The sequence below is a fragment of the Chamaea fasciata genome, unplaced genomic scaffold, assembly GCF_029207755.1.
Source record: "Chamaea fasciata isolate MVZ Bird 193981 ecotype frontalis unplaced genomic scaffold, bChaFas1.0.hap1 SCAF_1, whole genome shotgun sequence".
In the NCBI taxonomy this organism is placed as follows: domain Eukaryota; kingdom Metazoa; phylum Chordata; class Aves; order Passeriformes; family Sylviidae; genus Chamaea; species Chamaea fasciata.
This window is the reverse complement of record NW_027094086.1, coordinates 38,077,244-38,097,491: the sequence shown is the minus strand read 5'-3', so window position 1 is coordinate 38,097,491 and position 20,248 is coordinate 38,077,244. Positions and strand designations below refer to the sequence as shown.

At 36.7% G+C, this 20,248-nt stretch overlaps 1 protein-coding gene across 3 annotated transcripts in view; it reads right to left on the bottom strand.

Moving 5' to 3' along the window:
• Positions 1-20,248, bottom strand: part of TOX (thymocyte selection associated high mobility group box) — a 218,381-nt gene that overhangs the window by 74,536 nt on the left and 123,597 nt on the right. For all 3 annotated transcript variants that reach the window (XM_066180799.1, XM_066180809.1, XM_066180790.1), the window contains exon 3: positions 12,834-13,076. In XM_066180799.1, the coding sequence (XP_066036896.1) occupies positions 12,834-13,076 (243 nt within the window). The remainder of the gene's footprint in view (positions 1-12,833; positions 13,077-20,248) is intronic.

Here is a 20,248-nt window from a genome sequence, read left to right as displayed (position 1 = left end):
GATTATTCATGCTTAGGTAATTCCACCTTTCCTCTGGTGCAAACCTGCTTTGGCCAGTGACATGAAGTTTTAACAAGGGTAAAAAATAATATAAAAAATAATGCAAAATTAATGTTTTAAGCTTCACAGTGAGGTAAAAAAAAGAGAATACTTAATATCATGTATCAAAGTAGGAAGAGAACAGCAAACTGAGACCCAACCACTAGAAGGTCACAACCAATAACGTTTCTGCAAATGGAAATCGGTTGCAGAAGCATCAAATGATAATTACTGTTTGCTGGAGAATTTTAATAGAGTTCTACGTCACACTATAAAATGTTTAATTGTAACCCCATTTTAATAACACTATCTGATTAAATGAAAAGACGCCTTGCTGATTGCAATTACAATCTGTCAAACTGCATATTTATTTACAGTTTGGTTTCCTAAAACCATAAGATAAAAAAAGGAAACTCTATTCAGCTTGTCAGCAAACTATAATTATTGTGTATCCTTCTGTCAGTTTCTGCATAAAACTTTTGGTTCTAAAATGGATCTAATTATAACTGCATCAACATTTTTACAAATGCTTGCTTTCCCTTCTTTCCCCGTCCTTCCCTCCATCCCTAGCGGTGAATTCTTTGTTGCAAAATCAGAAGGAAAAAATTCTTCTAAGTAAACAACACTTGTTTTTCTGTTTTATCCTTTCTATCCTAAATTGCTGTTAGAATACAGAAATCTCTATTCAATGTAAATATTATTTATGGCAGTGCACCATCCTAGCACTGTGCTCAAGCAAAGCCATGGGATTAGGACTCTACTGGGTTTTTTCTGCTTTGGCATTAATGTCTGGATATCAGCTGTAAAACTCTTTCCAAGAATATAATGTAGCTCATCTTCTGCAAAGTCTATTTATTGTAATTTATAACCTTTCACAAGAAACAATTTGCCAGACAAACAAGAAACAAGTCCAAATATCTGAACTCTAGTGTATGTATCAACCAGTTACAGAAATTACATCTCAAAGAAAGGTCTATTAAATCATCCAACCCATCTCTCAGCCAGTGCAGGATTTTCCCATGTTTCAGTGCTTAAACACTACCTGGCAGACTATTCTGATGCCATTAAAAGGGTCTTTTCCCGACCTTCACCCATTGCTTATTTTTATCCCATTACTTGTGGTGACATTTCTTAGGTATCATAAACATCCATTCCTTTAGCCTAACTTTCTAAGTAATGGAGGATGATAAATAAATAAAATATTTAAAATATGCACATAAACAATTTCATAAAATAACAGCATAGCTGAACCTTCAAGAAGAGTTATTTTTCTCAGTGTAGTTTATGGGCTAATACAGTCTGGATCATGATTATATGCTAATAAGATTTTGGAAAAGCTGATTATTTTTCTACTGTTTCTTAAATGGTCAAGTCAGCTATGAACCAAAACAGTCTGAGTTAATATACATCTTCTTGATTATTTATTTCCTAGCTGTTCCATCAACATCTATTACCTATCATACATTCTTAGACCAATATACACTTAATAAATATAAATATATACATATATATAAGCACAATTTAAAAATAAATAACAGACAATTGAAAATAATAAATGATCTTCATTAACCTCCACTGCGTGCTGGATGTTAAATACAGTGATTTTTTAAGGGTGAGAACCTCTATCCAGAGCCTATTTGAGGAGCCTAGATGAATTCTCTAAAAAATAAGTTAGATCTGTCAGAAATGACAAATCTATGGAGTATCCTGCTTTCAGTGAGATGACCTTTTAAAATCCTACCTTGGACATTACAATTCCCTCTTAAAGGAGGGACATTAAAATTCCCTCGGGCCCAATTTCTGTGATTTGGTAAGTAACACAACATCATGGCTGCACTGAGTCAGGATCTAAGAGGTCAGGTTACTCATGTGACTTCTTTCTGTTGCACAGCTTTCCTATATTGTCTTTAATTACATAATATTCAAAACAATAAAAATTGTTTCCAAACAGGACATTAGATCACGATTTTTTCTTCAGTCTTCTTACAGCTTGCACTGATTTTCCAAATGCTACAAAGAAAAACATTTCAGAATTATGATGGCATTAGGACTGTGGATCCTTATTGGCGAACAATTTTGTTGACACACCTTTAATTTTATATAATGTAAAATTTAAATTCTCATAATTTATGAACAAATGAAAGCATCTGTTATAGAGCTAGTTCTATTATTACGAAACTCTGGGATAGCTTCTGCTGGAGTAGGACAGGATCAACATTACACCAAAATATTTCTGAAAATCCCACTGAGGTTTTCAGTCAGTCACAGAGCTCCTAAAATGTAGATCAGAGGCAGAGGCCACAAATGATGAAGTCAGTGCAACAATGTCAGCCACAATTATAATTACATGGGCCAGGCCCTGGGCAGAGACCTTCCCTGTTGTGAGTTTTCCTCCCCCGGCATTCGCAAAAGCTGATGACAAGTGAGAAGAAACACGTGTGCTGTGGAACCAGCCCGTAAGGGGTTGGACTGGAAATCTGGGGCAGTGGAACATCACACTGTGGTTAAACAGATACTTCACTTCTCCCCAGAGCTGACTGCATTTCAAGGACAAGCAAAGCAATCCCTGCATGTTTTTCATGGCTCTTAAATAAGGTTGCTGTATCACTTTCAGGCTGCTTAAGAGGTGAAAAGTCTCAGCTACCATAATATGCATTCACGGAAAAAGCTTTAGTTTAGAGGTGTAGCACATGGCAGTTGAGTCCTGCTTTTATTACATGTGAGGACATCTGATGATTCTAATATTGAAAGCTGACTCTCACCACACTGCTAACCACCTTTGTGTTACTGAGTACCAAACAAGAAATTAGCTCCTGGTAACACTTTCATTATTACAGGTTCCCCTACGTAGTCATCTTTTTCTCTTCTTTTCAGATCTTTCTTTTTCAGCTTGGGATTCATTTGTCTTTGTATATTGAGAATTAAATTTTATTAGCATTTTAATAAAGTAAATGCTTTTTTCTCCTACAATATAGTACTTGACAGATAGGAGGGACTGATATTACGAACATTTACTTGCACTGTTATGAGTAAAATACCTTCTCAGCTAATTAGTGACTGCAAAGCACTTCAAGGCACAAGAAAGGTGTTTCAGAAGAACAGAGTGCCAATGGCATTATTTTTCAAATGCTGTCAGTTGTTATGTGTACAGAAAACAACTTTGAAAAGTTTTTCCAGTGTTTATTTTACACTGTATACTTTCTGAAAAATAACTTAAGCTGAACTTAACAACCAGATCAGGACTAAGCCTATTGCACTAAACAGTTTTTATGCTACTACAAAAGAAAGGGGAGTGTCATAAAACTCATTAAACTGAGATCCCACACTTGAGTATTAAGGCATGTATTGGAAACTAAAGCTTAGTTACTGAGATAATCTCTGAAATTCTTTATGTGTGAATGAAGGTAATCTTAAAATGTATTAGAAGGAAGTTGCATCTCCAAATAAAAAAGCATTGCATTCTCATCCAGGGCTTGATCTTGTAAATACTCCATAAGCAGGCCTTTTTTTGGTTAAGGGACTGGAATACCTAGTCTTACAGGTTTTATTCAGTTTAGATAATTTTTGTAAGGATGAAGTGAAGGTATCTATAACCCAATATCACTACTATCAGGAAGCAGAAATCGGAAGATGTGATATAGAGTTGTTTCATCTTGTTATCCATTAGGTATGCCACATCTCACTTTAGCAACTAGGCTACTTCCTTCATTAACTCAATTAGCAAAAGCACCCATTATCCAAGTTACTGTCAGGCACTGCAACTCAGGAATTTGGTAAAAAAAATGTATAATGCAGCCATGTGCAGTACTTTAATTAAATCTGTTCCATCTACTTCAATAATTTGGCTCTAGTTAGAGTCTCTGTCTAACAACAACGTGGATCCACAAACTGGGGAGAAGGAGTATGTTGCAGATGCTACATCCTGTCTGTTACACTCCCTTTCCAGCAGAGGGTTTCAGTGATTAACAGCGTGGTACATACTTATATATATATATGTATATATATATATATACACACACACAGACATATAAATGTTCATGTATACGTACATATGTGTTTCCAGGTATATATGTATATGTGTGTATGTACTCTGAGCACTGCAGTCCACTTCAGCTCTGAGTCAAGGCAGGCACACAGAGGGCCCATCACCACCTATACCATCTCCTTTGACTCTTATGTCCCTGCATGTTGGTTGAAAGAGGAATTTTGGATACACCCTGATAAAATGTAAGCTAAACCAAAATTCCTTTGTTCACTTCAGATGAAGAGCATTCATTGTGGAGTTTTTGTAGCTGAAAGATATGCACAAGCATGCCTTAGAGGTGCTCCTCACTCCATAATGCTTCTTGCTGCCACTCTATACTTAAGTCCTTTTCTCTGACTGCATCCATCTATGATATCCACAAAAAATTAATGAAGGACATTCATTTTCATATCTTTTGTGTTCGAATATAGATGCAACAGCATGTAAAGTGTGCCAAAAGTGCGGTTCAAAGGTGTGTGAGTGAGGCTACAGAGATCCTGGGTCACACGCATGTGGCTGAAGTACAGCACCAAGTAACAGTGGAGGTTACAGATTTTACACACTGCCCACAGGGAATCCCAATGTGGCATTTACATAGAGCATCAGTACAGGTTTTGTACAAATGAGGAGGAGGTGGAAGGGGGAACAGAGGGGCGAACATCAACCTAAAATGAATATTTATGTTATTAAAAGGACAAGGAAAGGGTAGGCATCCTTACACTTTTAGCATTTCTTAATTGCCTTGTGAAAGAAAAGGGATAAAAATAACAAATGAGTTATTTTTTACTTCTGATTATTTCTTCAAATCTCAAAACACTACCCTGTAGAATATTTTTTTCCATTCCTCATGTGAAAAGTCATGGGTAAACTAAAAAAAAAAAAACTTAAAACTCTGTAAAAATCACTAAAACAGGTAAAAAAACCCCCCTGAGACTATTAACTGGACCATTTAAATTCCTTCAACTAGGAAAGCCAAGTCTGTGCTTTTTCCCTCAAAATGAAGAAAAAATTTTGCTAAACATCTATGACTCTACATATGCAACACTTCAGGAGGAGAATTCACACTCTAGCAGGTGACACAGCTGAACTTCCAGCATGCACATGGCATCTGGACTTAAGATGGAACATTCTGTAGTGGGGCTGCTTTTGTCCACACACCTTTCTACTACTGAATGAAATGGAATGAGATGGTGAATACAGTACAAATCCATGAGGGGTGCGCAGTCTTCTCAGCTGCTTTTGTGTTTCAAAGAATGTAAATTCATGCATTTAAATGATGAAACAGCGAAGTAGAGGTTATTCCACCTGATGCACAAAGCCCTCCTTTTCATCTGCACTGTGGGCTTCTCCTTCCTTTTTGTCTTCATAGAAGTATGTTCACAGTTTTTGAGAAAGGCATTTCACTTCTATTCCATACACAGGACTTAAGATCACTATGAATTTTTTTGCTGAAGTGTGAGTCTTCAGAAACATTTCATTTTCATGCTGTTCTCGACAACTACATGCAATGTTAAAAGCAGCAGATTAAAGTCAACAATCTCTGCTGCTGAAACCCCTGGATTTCTGACATTTTCTGAGAGTTTTGTTTCCTCTATTTGCATACTCTATTATCTGTTTTGTTTGACACTTGCAGCTATGATGCTGCTTATGCATTAATCACTCCTGTGAGTACTTCACATGTGAGGTGTTGTATAATCTACCGCCCACAACTGAAGTCTTTCTCTCTGCACCACATTCATCATGTCTTAGCCTGTGTCTATCTGGTCAAAGTCTAAGAAAAAGATTAATACAACTAAACTTATTTCTTTTTCTTACTTTTTTATGTAGCAAATAAATTCCTATCAGAAAATGGGCAACCACTGTGAAAAAAGGTCACCAAAGCACTTTCTATAGAAGGCTGTTTTCAAAAATAAAACATATGCCCCCCTGTTATTTCTTCTTGAAATTATACTGAAGTTGTTTTCTGACTGAGTTTGTGAAATATGTGAGCCACGTGGATTCTCAAAAACCACACTCAAATAAGCAGGACAGTGTGTTTCCCAACTGACAGTAAATCAACAGCTTCATTTTCAGTTTTAAAAATGAGACCTGGAATTATTCTAAAAAGAATCTTAGTCATTGGTGTACAAATATTTTCCTACAGTTATGTGCAAATATTTACTTCCTCTATCTTTAAGGTAAGCTCTTAGTACTTAGAGAGTATAACTTTACCAGATACTACTTTAAGACCAGAAAAAAAGCTGTACAAATACTTTCACAGGAATGCTTGTCCTAGTTGACCTGAAGAAGGTGAGGTCCATCAGCAGCCTGCACCCACAGAGTGCTTTATTTTACTCTGCTGATGTTCTCTTGGGAGGGAAAAACTGTAAAGGTGCTACCAGCTGAGGTGGTACCAGCAATGTTGCCCCTTCCATTAATGCATGGACTGATTTTTTCTGATGAGAAGGCCCCAGGAACAATGTGACCCATGGGAAGCTTCTGGTCCCCCTGCTGTATTGTGGGGTCTGTAAGTCCAGTCCCAGACAGAGCACAACTTTTTTTGAGAGATGTACCACTTGAATTTAATCCTGAGGCACAGAGAACCAACCACCTGCCACAGTACACTAAGGCTAAGTGGCATATCTCTATCACTGCTAAAAATGCACACATTGTTTCCACTCTGATTTTATACAGCTGTAATTTTTGACATCGTAAGTTTTTTTGTAGCACAGTAAAGAGCCTTCTAGTAGCAGATATGCAATATTCAGGTATTTATGAAACCTTGATCAAATTATGTCTTATTGAGCTCCTCTACATGTCCTTTCTGTTGTCTTTCTGATGACAAAAGAGTGCAGCAGACATCAGAAGAAAGAAAAGATAAAAATGATGTCCCAGAGCCCTTGATGGAATTAAACATCAAAATTCTACTAGAAAAAATAAGGTTATGCTGATGGACAAGAGCTGGTTAGGGTGTTTGACAAAACATATGTTAACTATTGTAACCTTTTTCCGTGCAAGGCTTATTTCAGGGGAAAAAAAAAACCAAAACAATTGCTTGGAAAACATGGTGTTGTTTCTTTGTTGTTGTTTGTTGGTTGGTTTGGTTTTTTTTTTTTTCTTTGTGTGTTTTTTTTGGGGGAAAGAAGAATACAAAGTTGCTTAATAAGAGAAAGAAACCAAACAACTTTAACACAAGATGTTCCATGACCTTAGCTTTATGATTTGGTGGTTTTGATGGCAATAACTCAGTGCAATAAAATTTGGGGTAGCAGCAGGTCTGTGTAGCATAACAGTAAATTTTGTTGTAAACTGAAGACCAGAGACTGGTAATGAGGCACAAATGTGAAGTATTCACCAGAGACAAAATGTATCTGCTACCACTGGCATGCAATACAAGCTAGAAAAAAGTATCCAAACATGATTCAAATCTCAACACTTAGGTTAGGAGACACAAATATTTTTTTCTTTCTTTTTTTTTCTTTTTTTTGTTATAAAAGTCATTAATCTTGTTTATCAGAAATAATGAATTTCTGTTTGACTCAGTAGTTTGCACTAATGCTTAAAGGTGCAAGAAAAGAGAATCAGCTGTATAGGTCAGCCTCAAGATGAGTCATAAATACTAACATGTATGAAACCAGTAAAACAAAATCTCTTAATTGCATCCCAGGTACAACAACAGTCTCCTTTATTACATTTATTAGCAACTGTACTGTGAATAAGAAATACTAAATTCATTCTACCTGAGATTAAAAAAAAAAAAAAAAGTAGCTGTCTGCTTTCTTCCCTGTCATACAATGCCACATTTTGTTTAAGGTATTAATCTCTCATGGGTTGCATATCTAAAAAATTCATGAAAAAGTATAATGTAATTGTTCGGGCTTTAATGAATTGAGTTATAATGTTAAATAATTATTCATTGCCTTTATTCTTCTATCTAAGTGTGCAAAAAAAAAGGACCTTTTTATTGCTTCTTTTTATATAGGGACATGGGCCTTTGTGACATGCATTTTATTTTAAACTAATGCTTCTATTATTCCACATTTGAATAATTATAGCTGACATCATCTACTCTTCCGTGACTTAAAAGATCTTTAGCTCTAGCACACTGTTACATATTTTATGCATTACATGAAATAAAACACCTCAAGATTTCAAAAATATTTATTTTAAAAACAGCAATGAAATTGTCTGTAATCACATTTTCTGCTCTGCTTTGAAAGCAGCATTATTCAATATGCCAGTGGTCTTTTCCATAAGAGCAACATATTAGAAATTCATGCTGCTCTAATATATCTTTATTCTTTGATGTACTGCACTCCCTATAGACCTAAAGAAACATTTTGCTTCAGTTTCATATGTCCTGCACATTACCTAGTGATATGCTGGTTGTCAAAACAGTTGTACAGTAGCCTTTGAATTCAAAGTGTGCCTTGACTGTATACTAAAAATGACAATAAATCTTAAGTATATACATTATGCTGGCTTTTGTTGCCAGCACAAGTAGATAATTTGGGAAATAAACCCCCTGATTTTATTGTCTTTTAACATCTTTTCCACTTGAAACTGAAAACACAGAAATTTGAAGCATTTCAAGAAACTGAAATCTTCTTTCTTGTGAATTTTCTATAGTATACCGTCATGAGCCACATTTTCAAAAAAGATCAGCACAAGATTACAAATGAAAGCATTCCAAAAATAGATTGGGGTTTTTTTTTTCCCCACCATGTAAAAACAGCACTGTGATTTTTAACCCTGGTTTCTTGCAAAAAAAGCCAACTATCTATGGGATACACTAAAGAAGCTGGAATGTCTGTAATTTTATTGATACACAGAAAAACTCATTTTGTAGAACACATCCAAAAGCATTTTTACAGGTGAATACACATTCTTATACAACATGCATTTTTTTGCAAATGTTAGAATGGTAACTCTTGTGGTCCTTGAAAATATCCTTCGGGATATTTCAGGAAAACTCACACCAACAGAGAAAGGCTGGCAGGTCAAGTCCCAACTGGGATCTAACCAAACCCACACAGTCTTCAAGCGGTAGGAAAACAGGAAGGGATCCCTATTGCATTATATAGAAGCAAATATGTATACATATACATAGGTACATTTTCATTAAACAAACAGTTCTATCTATATCAAATTGCATCCAATTAAGAAGCAGGAATATGAGTCATATCCATTTTGAAGGAGGATTTTAGAGGGCTCCCATTTTGGGGCTGGGCTGTGGGTTAATACCACCATGACTCACATTCTGCACAAATTTTGTACATTTCTGAAGCCCTGATATCCAGATACAATGAGCGCCTAAAGGAATCTGTATGTGACAGCATGACGTAAATTAACATGCATGTGCATGTGCACATTCTGTATGTCAACTAAGAAGAAATACAGAAATATACAAACATAGAAGTAAATATGTGAACTGACAGCAGAACAATGAGAGGGAAAAATTTAGTGGTTTTGTTGTTTGATTTTTTTTTTAATAGTGGGCATGCAATACAAAAGTCCAATCAAACAAAAAAACTTCGAAGAAGGTTAATTCCAAATTTAAGACACTGCCAATGGCAATGAGAAATTTTCATCTCCCAGCAGTGCAAAATTTTTTAGAAAGAATTCTCACAGTGTAAAAATCAGTAAGAAGCCGATGCCTAATACGAATTCACTGAGCTGGTAGTGAGCTCTTACTGCGTGTATTTAAGCACTTCCACAGAGGAGAATTCTTAGAGAGATTGGGGCAAATCCTGCCATCCTTACTGAAAGGGATTTCATCTGCAGCTTGGAGGGAGTGCTGCACAGTATGAAACAGGGACTTCTGATGGGGGGATATTTGAAGGGGTTTTAGGAAGGGTACATCTTCAATTTTCAATCTGTCCAAAATCACAGAAATCCTCATCTGAAAACACCTGGTAGTTGAGATAGAAGAAAAACACTATACTTAGTGTTTGAACTATTTTCCAACTGTTTCTGAGCTCACTGAGATTCCTTTCTCATATTTGGATAGCATTAAGTAATGCTTTGGCTATAAAATAACAAACTGAAAAACACTCACTAGTTCTAATACAGATAAAGAAGAAGATATTATTGCTAAAATACCAACATGGGTTAAAAACTAGCTAAAAAGAAGGATGTTTAAAATAAAGAAAAAAATAACAAAATTCAATCAGAGGCACATTGCAATGCAGCTGAATTCGTCCCAACGTAAGTAAAATTTGCTGAAGATATGAAATTATTTAGGGATAGAGAACAGCCAACAGATTTGTTTCTAAGAATATTTTTTCTAAAAATATCCATTATTGCCCTGAAAAATGAAGTGAGACACGCTTTCCATGTACACTAAATGGTACTTGATATACTAGAAATTACATGGAACCAAGGGTTTAGATAGATTTTAGAAACTTATAAATTACGTTCTATATGAGGCAATATAGGAGTGATTTAGACAAGAACATGTTAAATGGATCAGAGTTCAATGAGATAGTAAAAAGGAAACTTGAGATGAGTAATAGCACAAGGAAAGAGTCATACTGAAGAAAAAATGTTAAGTGTTCTGGATTATAAAGACTCAAAACTAAGACTGCTAACTCCAAAAACCCCCCGCTTTTCTTCATCAGTGCAAAGCTAAAAGAACAATGGGGTCATTCGATTCACTGAAGAAGTCACTGAATTCACTGAAGAGTTAAATTATTTCCCTCAAGTTAATTTCTCTCAAGTTATCAAATTCAAATCAGAGGAGCTACACTGTCAAACAGCATTTGAATTGTACGAAATCAGGGTGTTAACATCATACCAGTTATACTAACATGAGCTGTAGCTTCATCCCCTGCACAGACAAGCCAGCTCCAGTTAAAACTACTGCTAGGTAAGAGGCACTCTTGTGCTAAAAGGGTATGCAAGTTAGGGATAACAGTTGACTTAGCACATGACACTTCAAGGATCATGCTTTATTTATTGAACAAATCCTCAGAAATTACTGTCAAAATTCAGCACGTATTTTCTTGACATCTGATTTTCATCTCTTCTGATCTTCACTAAGTTCCAACAGCAGAATTGCCTAGTTATGCTATTTGACTTTTTTGTATTTGCCCTCAATGCGATTATTCACTGCAATGATCTACACGCTCTCAAGGCCCTTTGTTCAGAGCTTGTTGCAAAAGGTTAATGTGAAATATCACAGCTTAAAAGAATGCACAGTTCTGAGCCATAACCATGGCTCAAAAGAGGTCAATTCAATGAAATACTGTCTGTCTTGACTAGAGTGTCAAGCATTTCTCTTACTTTTTCAAGTCCTTTCATAGCTCTGATTCTCAGAACCCCACACAAGATTTCACTCAAGCTCTTTAATGCATGCCATCAGCTTTGTAGACAAGCAAGGAAAATATAGGCTCTTTCTATGGAGTATATTTATATTTCTCTATATAAATCTGCCTCTCCTCCACTCCTCCCATTATTGAATATAACCCTGGGGTCAGATTCTGACCTCCAACACAAAGTGTGCAACATTCTAGTAAATCAATAACAACTGTGCAACACATAAGAAGCCAGTACTTGTGCCCTCCGCTTTTGGACATTCTCCAAGGGAATGCAGAGCTCCTCAAACTCAAGGTAGCTTTATTTTAATTAATTTCCAATGAAGTCATGTGACAAGGCAGATTTTTGCTGTAAACTGTCTTTTCCAGCCATCATGGCCCCTGGCTCTGGGGCTGTTAGTCTAAGGGGCTGATGGGGAGCTGAACATAGATCCCTCACTACCCAAACCTCCATATGACGTGTCAGCTCTCAGGTTCCCAGGACTGATTTATGGTTTTTGGATAATGTGGTGGGGAGCTAGCAAGCTGGGAAACCTAAACAGCCTCAGTCCCTAAGTGCAGAACTTTTGGTGAGAAGCCCAAACCCTTTATCTCTAGGAACAATAGATTCTTATCTGTGGCTGTTGGGATCTGCAGCTCCTGGGCAGCCCATTTAGCCCACCTAGTGCTTTAACTGTGGGATACACACAATGTCAGGCTCCATCCTCTTTCATGGGATTTTTAACTCTTTGGGTTAGAATTATACATCAGTGTGAAATAATCTTGTCTGCACTGCTATGCAACAAGTATACTAATTAATTGTAGAGCCCACTTGAAAATGTAACTTGAAAAGTAACTCTGCAGTTTTTGCAAGCAATTTAACATTCAAAGAAGTGATTTATAATATCAGGCTTCACAAGAATATGACCATAATGACTATCTGACAGACTTCATAAGCAAGTTGTCCAGTCATTTCAATTGGATTCTGGCGGGCTAAGGACTGGGAACTGTAAAAAGGCTGTAAGATTTGGCCTAGAATCAGAAATAACATTTGCTGTTTTCCAAACGTGCGGTAAACAAGAAAGTAGATATTAAATTTTTGTACAGCCTCTCAGCACATGCAAATGAGAATGGAAAGAGCCTCATCAGACAAATACAGAACAACGGCCATCTGGATCCAAACCCTGCTCCAGCAGGAGTCAGAGCCTTGAGCCTCTTTCTGTCATTATTTACATCCCTGTAAAGCAGGAACACTTCTATCCAAGGCAGAGAAAGTTCACAACCTGGCTTTGAGGAACTCAGCAGAAAATCCCCCTTCACCTGGGCTGGGAGGATGATTTGACACAGGGAATACAACGTAACACCTAGAGCCAGGCCAGCACACTCCAAAATGTGAGTGGTGCAGGTTTGGGCCCCCTTGAAGGATTTCAACAGGTCTGTATTTCCATGATTTTGCACTTACAACAGAACAGAAGGGAAAGACTAAAAGCGCTTACCACAGAGAGGGAATTGGAAAGCAGTGTCCCATCTTGGCCAAGCATGTTGGAAACTGTAATTTCAGGTAGATCCATGTTTTGAGGGTGGAATGGAAGGAGGCCATTGTGGTTCATGGGATGACACAGAGAGTGGTATCCAGACTCTATCTCATTCAAGTGCACCAGGGAGTGGTCAGGCAATGACGGAGGAGTTATAGGAGGTATGTTAAAATCTTCACTTTCAAGACTTGGGCCAGGAAAAGACTGGAGAAAAAAACGAAACAACAAATGGAAAGTGCTATAAAAATCATATGAGCACTGGTCAATAATAACAATAAAAGTAATACAAAGCAAACAAAAAAAGCCAAGCTCTCATACTTCTAAGCACAATCTACAGTTTAACAAAGAATATTTTCAAGACACATATATTATACAAGTGAAGTCTCACCTTTATGCATGGAGGAAAAAACACCCCTAAGGCATGAGAATCTATAATACTTTTCCCTTAGAAATATTTTTTTTAAAGAAGGTGAACTCAAACAGATTTCAAGGGTCCTATTAAAATTTTCTGAATGTTCATCTAGCTGAATACCTTTTTCATGGGAATTGTGGAAAATGGATTGCAATTTATAAAATTAATATTGGCACAAAATGGTTCATTTTACTTCCTGCTACTCAGACCAAGAATTACATAGCGAAGAAAGATACCACTTTCATACTTATGGGAGTGCCATGCATTTACTCAGCTAAAAAGAAAAAGAAACAGTACATACTTAGCATGAGTATATTTTGTGTTTATAAAAATACATTTGAAGTGTCTAAAAAAAAAGTAATATTTTTCTTTCTTAATCTATAAACTGAATTTTACATACATTTTTTCAGTTATCTGAATTAGTAACTGCACCAAACAACTGTTAGTCTTTTGTTTTCTGCTGCCATTAAGTCATCCAATTCAATCTGATCCAAGGAAAAGCCACAGGCAAAGTCAGAGTAATGCACAAAGGTGGATAATTGCTATCATTTATCTACAGTTTTGGTACAGCAGGTAGGCTCATTTGTGGGATAGGGTGGGTATGTGTGTATTTCTTAAAAGGAAAAGGTGAGCATAATAAAGAGTTAAAGAGATCAGTTGCAATGGCTCAGCCTGAAAGCCTGCTCTCCTTTTCTGAGAACAGCCAACTCCTTAGCAAAGTGATCTGTCTTTGCGCATCCCATGCCCACAGTCAGGAGATTTATAGCACAGAGACTACTCCCACCCTTCCTGCCCCTCCTCAGCACAGCAGTCCTGCTCTGAGTGCTGTTTCTGTTAATTCTGGAAATGCAAGGATTTAAATACATTCTGCTCCTGAAAAAGTGTCACAAGAAAGGATGAGTATGAGGGCACAATTTCAAAGAGCAGCCATCGGAAGAAAATGTTTTCCCCAGTATGGGTTTCCAAATGGAGGACAGTATGGTGTATGAATTCATGCAGAAGGACAAGGGAAGAATCAATGGCCAATTATAAACAAAGGGATTTTTCATTAGTCATCATAGTAATAATGTCCTCCTGATGCCTGAGGTTACTCTCCTCTGTATGAGCATGTAGATTTAAACTTAAATCAGACCAAAACCAAACAGTATTAAATGTTTTCAGAGAGCTGTTGAACACAGGAAAATCTCCTCTAATGCACACTGCCATGGTTCTGGCTGCTTTTTTTTTTCCCCAAAAAGGTTTTAATCTCTTTACTGAATATCTTAGTATGAAATAGAACAGGAAAGGCCAAAGAAAAATCCCCCAAAACGAAAACAATACAGGGTTTGACAGTGATATCTTCACTGTTACATGTGAGGACTTTGATTCTACATGTGCATTCCAGCTGTGTTTCTCACCTCCAGCACAGGAGTTTTCTCTCCCTTTGCCCCTGCTTTCTCCTTAATGGCAAGCTGGTGTGAGTCTTCTGACCTTTGTAAGTTGCATTTGCCCCTACTTTTACAAGTCATACTGCAGCCATTTCTCCAAGGGGAAATACAGTAAAATAGACCCTCACTAAACGGAGACAAGGCTTAAACATGGCAAAGAGAACATCACATTTACTCAATAACAATGTAAAAAATTTTGCAAAACCAACCAGAAGGATTAGGGACAAAACACACTAGCTAGTTGCTAATTATTATTATATAAAATCCATGATGAAGAAAAAAGGTGTCTAAAGTGAGTTTAAGATCTAATACCACAATAACTAAACAGCAAGGAACAGAAATGATGGAAGGGACAAGATCCATAATGCTCTCCTAGACCAGCACTATCCCTGCAGGTGCACTTAGATTTGGTAACTGTAATCCTGGTGAGTTTGGATCCATGTAGCCTACAGCTTTCAGGAAGGATTCATTAGCTGTGAAAAGATGACATTTATGTTCAACAGTCAAAACTGTCTTTTCTACTGTCCCAACAGACTTACGGCCTCAAAAGAGTTTTCTCTCCCGATTTTGCAGGTAGAAAGCATTAACATTTTCTCTCTCTCGCACTGTCCCGTGAGACTTAAGTTCGTTAATAAAAGCAAACATTCCTAAATCAAATATTGACAGGCACTTAGCATATCTGCTCATTTGAATGTCTCTTTTTGCATGTCACATATGGACGGACCAGGTTTTACTTTTGATTCTTTGTGTTTCAAATGTGTCTTTAATTAGTAATACTTCAAAAATGGTGGAATCAATTGACCTGCCAGTAGGACATTAGCTTCACTTATTAAGAGGGAAGTATAAAGCACTAGAAGCTCCACAATCAAAGTTGTGTCATGTGAAGGTATATAATAATGTTATATATATTATATGGGTTACGCATTTTAAATAAATGATTGTTCTCTGATTAATTACTGAAAAAAAATCACACCACGGTTGCTGCTTGTGAACCAGTTAAGAGTCCATTTGACCACATCACCTACAATATCATTGTCCACTACACTTAAACATAGGATTAGACTAGCAAAAGCTGTAATGACACACCAAATAACATATAATTCAAATTATAGTATTTCCTATGCTTCTCCATTTTTAATTTTTTTCTTAAGACATAAAATACTGTACTATTTCAGTAAAGCTAGGCAGAATCCAAGCTAAATACTAATGGTATGGACAGATATTCAAAAGCATCTGCAGAGCACCCTATACAGCCAATTTGATATTTCCATGCTTAGTATTATGTGCATGTAATGTATATAGACATAACTTCCTCAGGGAAGTTACTTCAACAGTGATTTGCTGGTATTCATTTGTCTTGTCCAGCAGCTTGGTTCAGATGCTTGTAATGGCTTAGCACACTAGCATATCAACCCCAAAATTCCTGGATACATCTGCAGCAAACCCAACGTATCCCAGGAACAAGGCTGTTGCAACTGTGCCTGAAGGAAAGTCATGAGGAATGGGACATGTGCTTGTCCTGTGAATAGCAGCTACAAGCTTCAAACACCCACTCCTACTTTCCTGTCACCTCTCTCCTTGCTGTTGGAAAATCTATTTTAGTAACCATCTGGGGTCCCCTTGATGCAACTGATCCACTACTGGCAATGGGCTCTCCTGGAATGTTGTACTGTCACCTTCTTCTGTAAAGGGAAATTTTAGGGAAATTTACCAAAAAGCCAGTCTCAAGCTTAACCCTGCAGCAAGAACTCCCACTCCCAGACCAGTTATCATCCTGTCCCAGCCTCTGGGCTTCCTTAGAGCACCATTTCTTCCAACACAAGCCATTTATCTGGAATTTCTAATTAAAGCAGTTATCTAGCATCCAGAGCATCAGGGAAGGCTATACTCCCTGTACCCAATTACAAATCATAAGTATAGTTTGAACGTATTAATAATAAATGGTGGCCTGTGGTTTCAGCTCCATTAGGTTTTTCTAGGGGATGGGGAAGGTTAGGGTCTTTCCCCTCCACTCCAAGGGTTTTTCCTTCCTAGTTGGTTTTCCTATCACCAGGACTTGCTGTATTCAGAAAGACATGGAATAGCTCCTTTTTATTCTACTGGTCACAGAAACCTCAGCAAGCTCACCTTTTTACTTCTGAATAACAAAATCCAACCAACCAAACAAACCAAAACCCCCAAAACAAACAAACAAAAGTAGCAGAAATGCTTGATTTTCTTTACCACAGAGATACTAGGAATTTTGCCAGTGGTTTCACCTTCATCTCATGATTACTGGAGTGAATGAGGTTTTAATCAGCTCTTCAGTTTAGGGGAACTTCCTAGACCTTTATTACGTTCCAGAGAGAAAGCCCTCTGCAAATTAACACCATTAAACCAATTGCACAGCACTGAACAGACACAGGCTTAATTTTTTGTTTATTTTAAAGAGCATTTTCATTGCACCTGTGTTTATTATAAACAGATTTCAGTCTAGTTCAGATGGAATCTACACAGTGGATATCTCAGAACTGATTATCCTTAAATTTGAGCTATCTATAGACACAATGTTATGAAAGATTTTTGAATTAAGAATGTCTTCCCAAATTTAGAGGACAACATTATATGTTTTGGCTAAATATTTCTGACATTTCTGTTTGAAATGATGGAAAGTTCATAAACAGATCCACTCTGAGATCAAGATGCTTCATTATCTATATGCTACCTTGGAGTATCATTTTTATGAGAAAAGCTTGCCAGAATAAAATGATACGAACACTAAACCCTGACCAACCCAAACCCAAGCTTTTGTTTCTGAACAAGATCCCATTGGTCCTCTTCAATTTACCTTTTAACCACATAGCTTGGCCAAATCCAGCAACAAGCTGTGGAAGGAGGGGCAAAACTGGGACACTGAGAGGAAGTGTATGTCAGGAGTCAGTTTTTTGCTTTGGTAACACATAACTCGGATTAGGGCTATGCATCCTGCTGTGCTAACACAAACACACACAAAAAAAATCTAGTATTTAATTTTGAGGTTACTCATCAGAAAAGTAAGGGAAATGCTGGCAGGAAATACAAATACAGCCCCTTTCCTTAAGTACTCTACAGTGATAACAGCATATTGGCCAGCAAAACTTATGTTTCAAAATAATTTTAGTAGAACTTTAAGAAGTGATCAGAGAAGGCTCAAGGAGAAGGATCAAAGGAGAAGGCTCAAGCAGACTGACCACAAGAGGCAGCAAGCTTTCAAACATCCTGAGTAAATCCCCCTGGAAAGAGCAGAATTGTTCCTGTATGACAGCACAGAAGACAACATTCACTACGTCTGATTCATGTGCTCAGTGGTTGCATCAGTCACCATGCATTTACTCAACAGAATCTTGTATTAGCAACAGCTCCTTAAAAATTGGGAATTTGCCTATAGATATTTAATTTAAATGATATGAATGGTTCTGCCAAGTATGTAGAGCGTGTCTTAATTTTTCATTTGCACCAAGGCTTCTGCATCTGAACTGTGGAAAGATGCCAGTTTTTAAAAGATAGATGCTTCAGGCTGTCTCCTCTTCAATTATTGAACACGTTGTTACATAACTGAAATACTTACGAATTGAGAGTAATGTAAAAACAATGAGCTCATTAGAAGGGGAAAAACAGCCACATACCTTATATAAATTTGAAAGTTAGGATAATATATTTGACAGTGGATATTTCCAGGAGTTTTAATAGGATCAACCTTATCTCTAATTCCTAAATGGAGGACCTTCAGAAGCAAGTGGTTTTTAGCTGCTTTTGTCTCTGCATGAACAAGGCTTGATAGCTTGAGACTATAATGCATTACTGTGGAAACCTTCGGTCTCTTACATAAATCATCTTAACACTCAGCAAGAATTGTCCAACAGTGCCATTGATATGTTCAAGTCAATGATCCTGAAAACAATTTTTTTGTGTTTCTTCATATGGTAGACAACAGCAATAAATCATATTCATTTAAAAACACACAATATACTAATTTATCAAGCCACAGCTATCAAAAATGTATTACAGGGGAAGGTATAACTTTTTTTGTATCGTGTTAATCAATTTCTCTAATTTGCATTAGTTAAAGGCCAAAGCCCCAAGCAAAACATTAATTTTCCTGTACCAGATGAATTCAGTTTTCAAGAAAGAGAACGTGCTGAAAATTATATTATTAATTTTAAACAATCATAATTTTCAAAGCATACAGAAATATGTAAAACAACAGACTTTTTAAAAGATTTCACTCTTGAGAGTCTTTTAATTAATTACATTCATTTTATGCACATAGCATAGCACTTTGCTGGGCAATGTGTTTTCAATGGAGGCTTTAAATTGAAAGACAGTTTAAAGATGACAGTAAGTAGGAGCACAAATATTATAAGAGGCTAAAGGATCTGGGGCCTGCAAAAACCAACACTGTTACTGAAGCAGTTAAGCTTCCCTTTAGAAAAAAATACAGCTGTGCACTTTTCCTCTTTAAAACATTTGAATAAACTTAAGAGAAAAGTGCAAGACTCTTATGAATTACTGACCAACTGGCCAAAGCAGTTCTTTAGGAATATACAAGAGCTTTAGGCCCAAATGGAGCATCTTTTTTTTTCCCCAAAGTGGACCCGTGTCCCTCTCATCTGTGACTGTCTTTCCCCTTCCTTAGCATGTCCCCAGTGGGGATACAAGTGTGGTCATTGTCCAACACCCTGTCACTCTTCTCTCCCGAAAAGAAAGGTACTTTCTCTCCCACAGTGTCTACTTCTATCATTATTATTGTTGCTATTATTTTTGTGCTTCTAATTACTGCTAATAATTACTATTACTACTACTTCTACTACTAGCACCACTACTACTACATTTTAATGAAGGCTAAAATTCTTAGGGTAACTCAGGTTCTTATTTGACAGGCTTTGGTCTGTACTATAACGCAGGCAGCATCATGTATGGTATAATCCTGAACTCAGCACTACAGACATACTTCCATAAATCAGTTACTTTGTGTGCTCAATATTCTTTTACAACTAGAGATAAAAAGCATATTAGAAATAAAAAAAAAACTTTTTAGAGACCCTCTCTGCAAAACATACCTAAATTATGCTCAGTACAAAGCGATGGGTAATAAAACTAGCAATATACATATTTAATAAGGAGGATTGAACTGAAAAAAAAATAGAAGTCACATCTTCACAATTCCTGCTGCTTGAAAATATAGATGATACACCACATTTAACCTGTCAGAAGCCTCATTAGCATCATAGCATAGACTAAACCAGTAATCAAGATAGTGTGCTCTTCATATGTTTACATTTTTAAATGCCCTTAAAATAGGAGTAGTATAGATTTACATTTAAGTATATCTGTTTAGGGGGAGAATATTCTGTCTAAATTTCCATATCCTTTCTGAGAAACACACCAAAAGATGAAAAAATGTTGTACTCAGGGCACACAGTGAGGAAGGACAAAGGATCCTTTTATTTTTTGCTTGGGATTTTTTTCTCCTTCTTTCTCTTTTCTTTCCTTAGAAAAGCTCAGAAACAATGGATTGC